General features: G+C 44.6%; 1 protein-coding gene across 1 annotated transcript; it reads right to left on the bottom strand.

Moving 5' to 3' along the window:
• Positions 1-1,106: 1,106 nt before the first annotated feature.
• Positions 1,107-12,244, bottom strand: TMEM179 (transmembrane protein 179). Its single transcript, XM_081194567.1, has 4 exons — positions 11,594-12,244; positions 5,377-5,514; positions 2,230-2,308; positions 1,107-1,355 (listed from the first exon to the last, which is right to left on the bottom strand). The coding sequence occupies exons 1-4, from the start codon at positions 11,893-11,895 to the stop codon at positions 1,176-1,178; spliced, it is 699 nt and encodes a 232-aa protein (XP_081050693.1). The 5' UTR covers positions 11,896-12,244; the 3' UTR covers positions 1,107-1,175.
• Positions 12,245-12,816: the final 572 nt, after the last annotated feature.

Below are 12,816 nucleotides of genomic sequence, written 5' to 3'. Positions count from 1 at the left end.
TCGCAAACCTAGAAGTGAGTGTTCTGGTTTGCAAACATTTTTTGGAAGTCGAATGTCCGATGCAGTTTCCGATTGAGTGCAGGAAGCTCCTGTAGCTAATCAGAAGCTGTGCCTTGGTTCTCAAATGTTTTTGGAAGTTGAACGGACTTCCAGAATGGATGACATTTGAGAACCAAGGTACGACTGTACAGCAGTATGTACGAAGACTCAGTTGCACTCTTCATTCAAGGGCACATGGCTGGGCCACTTGGCACACACAACAAGGGAGCATCAATGCCCAGAGAGGACACTGATCTAAGGCTTATTAGTGGGTCTACCAAAAGGTAGCACTGGTGGTCACACCCAGAGATACTGTCTGAGTCACACAACAGTTCTTTAGAGGTACATTTTGAGCATGAGTTTGCAAGTGTTGCAAACTGCAGACCATCCGCTCACTGGATCAGAAAGAGCTGTCAGGTGGGAGAGGAGAAACTCAGCAAAAAGATAACATCACACATATGATGCAGGCACTAAATACAGATTTCCCAATCCCATGGATGCTCAGTTTGGATAATTCTCACCCTCATTCCTCCTCTTTGAGGGCGGAGAATAACTGGGCATCCAACGTAACTGGACATCAGCGTTGAGTGCCCGCATCATGCATGACATTATATTTGTGATGGAGCGGAGGAGTGTATGACTCAGGCTTATCTCGTCAAACATCTGGAGAAGGAACATGACAGCCAAGAAAGAGAATCTATTTCAAAGTAGTGGCACACAGCTTGCTGTCTACAGATTGGTTCATGCAGGCATAGCCATCACATGGCAACTGCAGCATCAAAGGATGGTTTGCATGTGTGTGAATGAGCCATCATAAATGAAACCCCAGGGATGGACCTTCAATATAACCCAATTCTTTTCAAGTGAGTTTGTACATTTGGCTGAGATTCCTCAAGGTCAGCTGATGAGAGAGAGAGTGATGGACATGCCTGTGTGAACCAGTCCTATGTGTCAGTACTAATGGGGATGTGTCTACATACAGACACCATCTCCTTAACGGGATCCAGATTCACTTTCCTTTCTTAAAATCAGTACCATTTTCTTGAACTCCACCTAGAACTGCCAAATTATTATAATTATTTTTATTATTTTTTTAAACCCCTACAACCTGCTAGGTAGACTGGCTTGTCTGCCCATTAGATCATGCCACTTTTCTCCTCCTGGAAAGAAGTTCGTGATGAGGATCTTCCTAGCAAAAGCTCCTTCTCATGAATCAGGCTTTCCACAAGGTCCTCCTGCCGGTAGTTATGGTAAACTTTCAAAAAGGCCAAAATGGTAATTCCGAGCCAAGTGAGCCAGGCAGCCCAAAGGCCAAACTAGAGAAAGAGAGAGAGAGAGAGAGAGAGAGAGAGAGAGTAACAAGGTCAAGCAATTCCTAATACCAATTTATTTACAGTGCTACCTTGGTTTAAGAACAGCTTAGTTTATGAACAACTTGGATTAAGAACGCTGCAAACCCAGAAGTAGGTGTTTTGGTCTGGGAACTTTGCCTTGGAATAAGAACATGTTTCACTTCCTTTTGAGTTTGTTCCATTTGTAAATTGAGTCCCCCACTACTATGGGAAAGCACACCTTGGTTTAAGAATGCTTTGGTTTAAGAACAGACCTCCAGAACGGATTAAGTTCGTAAACCAAGGTACCACTGTACATGCAAGTCTGTTTATACAGGGAAGTTTTTGACTGAATTATACAGAGGTGGCTAACATGGTGCCTTCCAGGTGGTATTTGACTCCAACTCCAACTGAGAGGTAGTGTGGTGTAGTGGCTAGAGTGTTGGACCTGGACGGGCAGAATTCAAAATTCAATGAAGCTCACTGGGTGACCTTTCTCCTAATACATGCATTTTTGAAAACAATGGCTGGTTTCAAAGTTCAGATCTGCAAAGTTCAGATCCATGCAAATTTATCTGAAGGCAGACCATCTTTTGTTTCTTACGTTGCCCCAGAAAGTGTGATTTTGATAGATCTTCCTTTAAATGCATACTGAATTGAATTTCTACCCTATCCTGATCAGGGATGCTACTTTTGATTCCCAGAGAAGACAAGATGACACTGAGAACCTTTCCAGAGATCGATCAATCAATTAATCGATCTCTTTATTACAGTCAATAATCAGTATTCCTTTCCAGAACTGCAACTTATCAGCTCTATGGACAAACAAAGAGACTTTGGTGGAAAACACTTGACTTACCTGTGTGATGGCAAACTGGTCGTAGAATGCTGAGTTTTCTAAATTCAGCTCAAGATCTATATCCTGTAATTCTTCACAGCTAGAGGGAGAAGACATTTTGGATGAGGGGGAGGGGAGGAAATGAAAATCATTTCAGCAATTCCAAATGACCTTTTCTGAGCTCCAGCTGAAACAGACCTCTAAATCCTGTCCAATAAAGCTCCATTCCCAAGAAGCAATAGCCCACTGCCATATATAACAACTGGATGACAACATCTTCATTATAAAACAATCATCCTGCTATCCTTGAAACACAGATAAACTTTCATATTGCAGCCTCTGTCTCTCAGCGCATGCCACTGAACCAGTCAGAGTTTATTGCAGTTTGATCTCAACCAGAAATAATGGAGCAAAGGCCAAAATGTCAACGTCCCTTCAAATACTTTGCCAACTGTTCCCACTTTGATCAATTTCCTGCAGATTAAGAGAAAGAGAGAAGCTGTATGAATGTTTCATCCGTGTCTGCATTCTGAAACTAAATTGGGTCTCTAATCTGGCAGGACCTTTCAATGGAATCGTAAAAAAAATGTAAAAATAAAATAGGAGACCAGCATGCATTTTGGCCATTGCACAATAATTGTGAAATGGATACACAAGGGAGTTTACAGCCACAATTAGCACAACATACCAGCCTCGGCATAAGAATGTAAGAAGAACCTTCTTGCATCAGACTGAATTGACCTCTGGCCAGTGTGGTGTGGTGGTTAGAGCTTTGATTATGACTTGGGAGAATCAGGTTCAAATTCCTTCTCAACCATGAAGCTCACGAAGTGAACTTGGCCCGTCAAGATTCTCTCAGCCTAACCTACCTCGTACCTGCTCCTTGATCTCATGAACCATCAGGCCAAATTTGGTGGTGATCAGCTTCTTGAGTTCAGGAACCATTGTGCAAAATTGGGTTACATTGCATTTTGAAAGGTTGAGTCCACCATCTTGTCCGATGGTATCCCAACACAGAGTTTACGAACTATCCTTGAGTTCAAGAATCATCATGCCAAACTGGAGGAGACCTTTAGACCCATAAGCACCGTACATTAAAAAAAAAACACACAGAGAGAGATACACTGGTGGTGCCCCCCCAGACTGACAATGACTACTGGGGGTGAGAAGCGAAAAAGCATGCACTGCAAATGAAGCAAAAATATGCAGGGGAAGTCCTCCATCTTACCTAAAACCAGCAGTTGAAAAGCCCTAAGCTCTTCTATTTTGCCCCACCGACTCAACCACCCACACAGACAATCCCCACTTCAGTATCACCCCACAATGAAACTGAGTTATGAGCCTCCATTACCTTTTGACATCACCAGAGAAGACTTCAGAAGAAAGGGGTGTTTGCGTGTGTGTGTGGTTTTTGTTTTGTTTGTTTCAGATGCTCCAGAGCAAAGAGTTGGTCAGATAGAGTCTGCCTATGGGTGGTTTTGGGTTGGTTTGTTTACAGGTAACTTGGATTTTTACTTGGTGCTGTGAACAATTCCCCGGGGTTCTGAGGTTTCAGAAGGCCTCTTCTCTTTCTTTCTCTGTCTGTCTCTCTCTCTTTTTCTCTCCTTCCTTTCCAGTGTTGTCAGCCATCTTGGATGCTTATCCGAATATTCTATTAGTCCAGAGATTTTTTTGTTTTCAAAAAAAACCTCCCCTTTTAACGGAATATTCGAATAACCGTTGCAGCCCTAAACAGAACATTCACTAATGGCATTTTACAACATATGACAAGGTGAAACAAAGTAAATGGTTTAGCAATGCAGTTTATCTGTATCATATGACATAAAATGTCACCATTTTATCTTCTACTTTATGAGCCAGTGGATATTTTTTTTTTTATTAAAAAAAAAGCATGAAGGGAAAGAAATTTAGACTCTCAATAAAAAATTTTCTAGTACCAAACACGCAGAGTGGTTCAATACGCTGGATAATTTCTCAATTGTGCAATATTGCTGGGCTTTAATACTCTACAACAGTGATAAATTTAAATTGCAGCCTGGAAGCATTTTAGATGCACATTCCTAGTTGCTTCTGAAAATCAACCCCCACCCCCATCCCTTGCCAAGCTAATTCAGTTGTGTAAAGGAACAACAGCATTTTCCCCACCCAATCCCAATGTGGATTACTGCCCTTTACTATGAAGCAAATTACGTCCCATTTTCATTTATCCAGAATAAGATAGGTGCGTATATTTCAGATTTTTAGATAGGCTAGTACTAGCTCATGGCCAAAGAACCTTTCTTCAATTTGGGGGCCACATGCCATTCTGTGCAACCTTCTGGGAGCCATGGGTCTGTGATGGGCGGGGCCAGAGGGAAAAGTGGGTGGAGTAACAAGTGTGAAATTCACCTTTGTAGGCTACTTTTTAAGCACACTCACGGTTCCCTCCCTCACCTCCACCATCCCTCTCTATCCTCCAGCAGAAAGCGCTATTGGGGTTCAACAGCACATTCTAGCCAGGCAAAACCACTCAAAGAGAGTGGAGAGAAGGGCTGGGTGAGGGGGGGACATGGCTATGGAGTGGTGTGGTCTGAGGACAGTTCCAAGGGCCACATAGAGAAGCCTAGGATCCCCTTGCCTGAGGTTCCCCACCCCAAAATGAGCTTAAATCTTTCAGGATACACATCAAGTCCTGGATTTTGAGGGACAAGGAATATAATAGTAGTAATCAAATGCTCTGCACATCCAAATTTTCACTTCCCATGTGGTATAAAAGTGCTTAACCATTCTTCCTTCCCCTCCTTCCATATCTTGCTTTGTTTGACGAAGGGTGCTGCAGTTTCAAGGTCCATATTCAATACAGGACTGGCCTCTAGTAGTCTTCTTTTTCACCCCCCTCAAATCACAGAAAAGGGGGAAGTTAACTTCTCCCATTTCAATGCTGCTAGATAATTCTTAAAGGCACTGGATCTCTGTCCTGTGTTGCATCTGACAACGTAAGCCAAAGAAGGGGCAATTTCTTCTTCCGTTGGCCTCGCTGTAGCTACCCATCATACCGTTAGGAGATTATTTCCAGCTCACACCTTTTTTTGCCTGTTCCCCTTGCTTCCATACCTGCCCTTCGCTTATTGCCTCCCGTCTATCTGAGTGCATGCATCAATGGGAAGAACCCTCCCCTGCCACACTCACCTGTTGGGCATGCTTCCTTTTTCGGTGATGGCGTCACACCACATGTTAAAGCCAACGCTTACAATCGTGCTGGCGATGAAGATGACGAAAACCACAAAAGCGCTGATGAGCAGATTCAGGAAGGCGTAAAAGAAAGAGCTGCGAGGGGAAAGTGGGAGGTGGGGAGGAGAGAAGAAAAGGGAATTATAACTCGTAAGCAACGTTTACCAAAGCAAAGTAAGCAAACGTGATCCGCCTGGAGCAGGAACCGGCAAGCCACTCCAGTATCCCTGCCAAGAAAACTCCATGGACAAAGACAACAGGCATATAAAAGTTATGACGCTGGAAGATTAGCCCCTCAGGTCGGAAGGCGTCCAACATGCTACTGAGGAAGAGTGCAGGACAAGTACAAGTAGATTCAGAGCTGATGAAGTGGCTGGGCCAACCAAAGCCAAAAGATCGCTCAGTTGCGGATATGCCTGGAAGTGAAAGAAAAGTCCAATGCTGTAAAGAAAAATATTGCATAGGAACCTGGAATGTAAGAACCATGAACCTTGGTAAGTTGGATGTGGTCAAAAATGAGATCATAAGAATAAATATTGACATCCTGGGCATCAGTGAACTAAAATGGACGGGAATGGGCAAATTCAGTTCAGATGACCATCATATCTACTACTGTGCACAAGAATCCCGTAAAAAAAAAAAAATGGAGGGTCCCTCATAGTCAATAAAAGAGTGGCATCTTAAAAAGCAGAGACATCACCTTGCCAACAAAGGTCCGTATAGTTAAAGCTATGGTTTTCCCAGTAGTGATGTATGGAAGTGAGAGCTCGACCATAAAGAAGGCTGATCACCGAAGAATTGATGCTTTTGAATTATGGTGCTGGAGGAGACTCTTGAGAGTCCCATGGACTGCAAGAAGATCAAACCTCTCTATTCTTAAGGAAATCAACCCTGAGTGCTCACTGGAAGGACAGATTGTGAAGCTTAGGCTCCAATACTTTGGCCACCTCATGAGAAGAGAAGACTCCTTGGAAAATACCCTGATCTTGGGAAAGATGGAAGGCACAAGGAGAAGGGGAAGCAAGTCCTGAGTGCAACAGCATTTGCCCCACTGGGGATTTCCAGCTACTGCTATTCAGAAGCATTAATGCCTATCGCTGTGGAGGGAGAACATAGGCTAAGGTTACCAGACATCCCCGTTTCCCGGGGACAGTCCCCAGATTTACACATCAGTCCCCATACAAAATCCATTGAAGTTGAAAAGTGTCCCCGGATTCATTGAAAAAAATCTGGTAACCTTAACATAGGCCAGTAGACATCAACAACCCTCTCCTCCATGAATTATTGCAATCCTCTTTTAAAGTCATCTAAGTTAGTGTCCATCACTGCCTCCTGTGGCAGGGAGTTCCATAGTTCATGCACTTTCTTTTACCTATCCTAACTCTTCCAGCATTCAGCTTCAACAGATGTCTGCAAGTTATTGTGCTATGAAAGCGGGGGATTTTTTTCCTCTCTCTCTCTATCCACCTTCTCCATGCCATGCAGCATTTTATAAATCAATTTGTCGGATCCTCTTTCAAAGTCATCCAAACTGGTAGCCACCAATTGATGCCTCTTATGGGAGCAAATCCTGCAACTCTGTGTTTACAGCACCAGAGCACCAGTTCAGATATGTCTGGAATGCTAAAAGTTTTCTCAGTGCCAAGGCAGCAAAATCCAGAGGAGGCGCTCCTTTGCCTTTTGACAGATTGATACTGACAGATCTGGGTTTAAGAGGCCTATCGCACAATCTCCTTCCCCACTCCTATGTATTTTTGGTGGCAGACCTCAAACATTTCCTTTTAGCCTAGGCCACCACAACTGGGATGAATAGGGGGTATTAGTCAAACCATATGAAGAGTACTAGGTTGGGGGAGGCTGGCTTATACTTTGTCCATGCTCTGACTTGCAAACAAATCAGTACTAAATAACATGTGAGGTTTGTCAGAGTTTAGTATTGTGTAGCAGCTTTCTGTTTCACAAATAAGCAGCAACTAGGAGAGGGACGCGGGTGGCGCTGTGGGTTAAACCACAGAGCTTAGGGCTTGCCGATCAGAAGGTCGGCGGTTCGAATCCCCGCGACGGGGTGAGCTTCCGTTGCTCGGTCCCAGCTCCTGCCAACCTAGCAGTTCAAAAGCACGTCAAAGTGCAAGTAGATAAATAGGTACCGCTCCGGCAGGAAGGTAAACGGCGTTTCTGTGCGCTGCTCCGGTTCGCCAGAAGCGGCTTAGTCATGCTGGCCACATGACCTGGAAGCTGTACACCAGCTCCCTTGGCCAGTAAAGCAAGTTGAGCGCTGCAACCCCAGAGTCGGTCACGACTGGACCTAATGGTCAGGGGTCCCTTTACCTTTACCTAGGGGAGCGTAGATGGACCCAGACTGTGAGCACAGTGTCGGAGAGGAGGATTTATCCAGTACAAGGTAGGGAGAGGTTGTTCCCATCACCACAGTAGTAGAATTCAGGCCTATTCAATGCAGCTGAATGTTGGAAAAATTGAGAGAGACTATTATTGATTCATTTATTTACTAAATGCATATTCCGCCCTTCTTCCCAAAGTAGGCAAGGATGGTAAGCAACAACTTTAAAAATGTCCCACTGCAGATGCAGACTGGAAGAGATCTCAGTTTAAAAGGTCTGCTAACCAGGAGCCAAAGGGACAACAGAGACTGCACCTCTCTGATATGCATGGGGAAAGGGCAGGTGCCACACCACTAAAAGCCTGATTCCTAGTTTGTGTGGAATGGACCTCCTGATATGATGGTCTCTGCAGAAGGCCCTCAACAGCAAGCAGTGATCAATTGGTCATAGAAGGGGTGAGACAATATTTCAGGTATCTATCTCTCAAGCTGTATACAACTATATGCACCCAAACCAGCACCTTGAATTTAGCCCAGTAACCCTAACCCTATCACACCCCCCACTCAGTCTGCTCTTTGCCAGGCAAAAAAAACAAAAAACAAAAAACCCAGTTTCTTCAACCTAGATAGCCAGTGATATGGAAAACAAATCCTATTATGAAATTTGGAGAAGCTGGGAATGTTTTGCAGATGTTCTACCTTCCTCCACCTTTCTTCAGATGGTGGCTAGACTTGGAGCAAGGCCTCTCGAGGCTGATCTTAAAATCTAAACAGTTTCATGCCGTAGCAGGTGGTCCTTTGTGTATCCAGGTTGTAGGACAGCTTTATAATAATAATAATAATAATTTATTATTTATACCCCGCCCATCTGGCTGGGTTTCCCCAGCCACTCTGGGCGGCTTCCAAAAGAATATTAAAATACAGCTTTCTAGTTTAAACACTTTGATCATCCCCGGAATATTACAAGCTGGATGCCTGCCATCGTAATCACACCAGTTTATTTGTAAGCCACTTTTCTGCAAAGCATGACTCACAGCATATAAAACTAACTGCAATAATAAAAAAATTCCTTCCAGTAGCACCTTAAAGACCAACTAAGTTAGTTCTTGGTATGAGCTTTCGTGTGCATGCACACTTCTTCAGATACCTTTCGTGTGCATGCACACGAAAGCTCATACCAAGAACTAACTTAGTTGGTCTTTAAGGTGCTACTGGAAGGAATTTTTTTATTTTGACTATGGCAGACCAACACGGCTACCTATCTGTAACTGCAATAAATGTAACAATCCAAAAAAACATACATACTAAGAAACTATTAAGAATTATCATAAGCTCACTTATGTAAAGCAATATAAGTAAACTAACCTAATTTATGAGCTTAAGCCCAAACAGGACAGAGAATAATGTCTAACACAGAGTAAAATGGCAGCATAGCAAATTGCAGGCAAGAAATCAGTAATCCAAAACTACGTTCCATAGAAGCTCACCATAATTTGGCCACCACACCTTTCCATTCTGACAGCCTTGCCTCTGATCTGCTAGTTAGACACCCATGGACAAAATCATCCACCAGGCCTATTGTGAGTTTAAGACAAGTCTTGTGGGTCACCTGATGTTGTCGGACAACAAAGCCTATCATCCCTGAACATTGGCCATGGCAGCTGGAGCTGATGAGAGGCAAAGTTCAGCAATGTCAGGAAGGCAGCCAGTTCACCATATCTAATTTATGGAAAGCTTCATCTTCATCCACCCCCTGCCCATTCTTGCAACCTGGACCACTTCATTTTACACAGGTGAACACGTGGACAGGCAAAGACCTCTTCATAGCTTGTGGTACTTTGAGCTAAATTGCAGTACTCCAGAGAGATCTCGAAAGCCAGCTGAATGCAGTGTATAAAATATTACCAGTGCTGCAGGCACACATCACCATGGAGATCAATGGTACATTCTATTATAAGCCTGTGGTTTGGATCACTTGCCCAAAGCCTCTGGAACTGTCTGCTCTGCAGACAATGTAACAGAACATGTTGCCTGCTTTTCATCTTCTGGTTGTCATTTTGCTTGGGACTAACTGGGGATGGGAGGTACCATATTTGATCTTAAGAAAATAGAAATTTGCCTAATGGAGGTTGAGGCTCTTGGGTCCTCCTGGTTGCTTGCAGACATTTGGAGAGAAAAGATCTCACCATAAATAATCTATTTATTATTATTATACATGTATATCCCACCTTTTCTCCAAAGACCAGGGTTCAAATCTCCTCCCCCTTTCCATTTTATCTTCACATTTTATCCTGTGAGGTAGGTTAGGCTGAGATGCAGTGACTGCCCCAAAGTCATCAAGTGGCCTTCAGATCCGAGTGGGATTTGAACCGTGGTCTCCCAGGCCCTAGTCCATCTCTCTAACCACTACTCCACACCGGCTCTCAGCAATAATAGCTAGCCCTCCCACTTTTCCAAAGGAAGCATAGAAATGGAATATCTCAGAGATAGCTAATTTGGTGCCCCCCACCCCAGAAGCAGTAAGAGTCCAGCTTTCACCAGTCCCAGACAATATGGCTGACAGTCAGGGATGATGGGAGCTGTAGCCCCAAAAATTCAGAAGGCACCATGTTAGGTACCACTCAAAGAGCCAGTTGTGGTACTGAGACCATTAAAAAAGAATCAAAATTGGCTTTGGGGGGCCCAGAGGAGGTGGGTGAGCCAGGAGAAGGTGGGATTCACTCAATGTAGCAGAAAACTTTTAGAGAGCCATACCTGCGTTTCAGCTCTTGGGATGAGAAGCACCATAAACAGAAGGAGCTGCTGTCACCAACAACATCAGCATCAGTTGTGCATGTGTTTGCTTGTTGTTGTTTTAATGTTATTGCTCTTATTTTGTAATGATATGTAGCAGAAACCATTATACATCAAACATCCTTGCAATAAGAAGAAAACAAATGAAATTTTAAAAAAGAGGAGGGAGGGGAATAAAGTGGGAAATGAAATTACAGATAAAGGGGCGAGGACGGCATAGCAAAACTTTGTAATACCTTGATTAAATTAAAAGGAAAAAATGTAATTTATGTTGCCATTCCAGAAATGTAAAAATGCCCACTTCTCAATGAATTTGTTCTCTTTTATTATTAAGCATTGTCTTTCTCTCAAGCGTAAGCTCTATCATTAAGATAGTTTCCCCTAACCAAATCGTTATGGTAGGGGGATGTCTTCTCATTTTTTGTGCAATTCTGCTGTGGTTAGCGGGGCAGCAATCAGCTGTAAATCAGTATTAATGGTTTCAGGGTAGAGTATCAATAGGGGAGCTCTTTTAGGGTATCTTGGGAAATCGCAGCCTGTACATATTCACATAATATTCAGTACATCTGCCCAGAAAGGCATTCATTTTCCGCAACTCCAGAAGGTATGCATTAAATCCTCCTTTGTTGTGTGCTTGTTTTAAATGGTCGTTGTGTGTGTGTGCAGTCCAACCCCCTATGCTGAGCTGCAATTCTGGGCACCCCTCCCCAGCCAAAACCAGAGCCTAAGAAGGAGAACCCTGCAGGATCAGGCCAAAGGCCCATCTAATCCAGCACCCTGCCCTACAGGGGCCGACCATTGAGGCTTTATTTCAGAACAGGCAATGGTAGGGGGTAACCGGACTGCATAGAGACCCCAGCTCATCCTGCTGCAAGCCTAGAGGAATGCGCACGGAGCCTTTTAGCCTGGAGTCTGGCGCGCAAGGCATCTGGTGGGCGACGGGGAGTCTCCGTTTCCAGGGGAGGGAGGACCCCTCCCGCTCTTTTAAGCCAGCTCCCTCCCTTCCCCTTCTCTCCCCTCCCTCCCTCCCCGGCCGCCACTTACTCCTCGTGGCCTTTGCAGAGGAAGAAGAGCGTCCTCCAGGCCTGCACTGCGGCGAGCAGCAGCGAGAGGAGGCCGGCGAAGAGGCTGAATCGGCAGGCAGACTCGGGCCCCCACTCCTGCACGGTGAAGCGCTGCCGCTCGGCCGTCAGGTTGGCGTTGAGCCACATGCCCTCGGTGAAGAGCAGGCAGCGGCCGTGGAAGTCGTTGCTGTTCTCCGACAGCGGCACCACCACGATGAAGCTGAAGAGGAAGGCGAGGAAGTAGCAGGTGCACTGCGCGAAGAGGAAGTTGCTCAGCGCCATGGTCGCCAGCCTTTGCTGCCTGCCTGCCGCCGCCAACCGAGGAGAGAGGAGGAGGAGGAAGGCAGCAGCCCGGGGAGAGAGAGGAGGATGCGCAATGGCGAGCGCGCCTCCCTCCAGCGCCGCCCGCGCCGACCCAGCAAGGCTGGCTGGCTGGGTGGGTGGATGGATGGATGGATAGGTAGAGGAGCTCAAGGGCAAGACGGGGCGGGGCTCGCCGGGAGGTTTAGACCCCCCGCACCCTTTTTGTGAACACGTGGAGCTACCTTCTTGCGTGGGTATGCCTTTCAGTTTAGGTGTTAGCAAAGCAGGGAAGGGCAAGAGGGTAGGGGATGGGCCCACACAGAATCATGCATGGTGTGGAGACAGTGGGTCGGTTCTATTTTATTATTTTATTTTATTTTATTTTATTTTATTATTTATAACCAATTAGCGCACACTGTAGAACATGAGACTCTTAATCTCAGGGTTGTGGGTTCCTGCCCCCTGTTGGGCCAAAGACTCCTTCATTGCAGGGGTTGGACCAGATGACCCTCGCGGTCCCTTCCAACTCTACAATTCTATTACATATATAGTCAGGTATGATGGGAGTCGTAGTCTTTTTTATGATTTTCAGTTTTATACATTTCAATAATTTTACAGTCATTTTAACATTTCAAAACTCGACTTCCTTCCCCCTCTTTCTGCGGTTCCTTAAATTTATTTTCAATATTTTCTGCATATCCAAATTAACTTAATTTCCTCATTTATTCATCTACTTTAAATATATACGCTTATAAAACTGCAGCATATCTGTTTACAGCTTATTTGTAAATATTCAATAAACAATTTCCATTCTTTTGTAAAAGATTTGTTATCTTGATTTCTTACTTTCCCGGTAAGTTTCGGGAGTTGTAGTCCAACATCTGCCAACCCAATGTTGAG

Source organism: Podarcis bocagei (assembly GCF_964188305.1).
Source record: "Podarcis bocagei genome assembly, chromosome: 1".
Taxonomy (NCBI): Eukaryota; Metazoa; Chordata; class Lepidosauria; order Squamata; family Lacertidae; genus Podarcis; species Podarcis bocagei.
This window is presented reverse-complemented; position numbering and strand designations above follow the sequence as displayed.

Coding starts and splice junctions, on each gene's coding strand:
- TMEM179 (XM_081194567.1), bottom strand. CDS start 11,895: ATGGCGCTGAGCAACTTCCTCTTCGCGCAGTGCACCTGCTACTTCCTC. Junction 5,515..11,593: donor CTCTGCAAAGGCCACGAGGA/GTAAGTGGCGGC, acceptor TTCCCCTCGCAG/CTCTTTCTTTTACGCCTTCC. Junction 1,356..2,229: donor ACCAGTTTGCCATCACACAG/GTAAGTCAAGTG, acceptor CTCTTTCTCTAG/TTTGGCCTTTGGGCTGCCTG.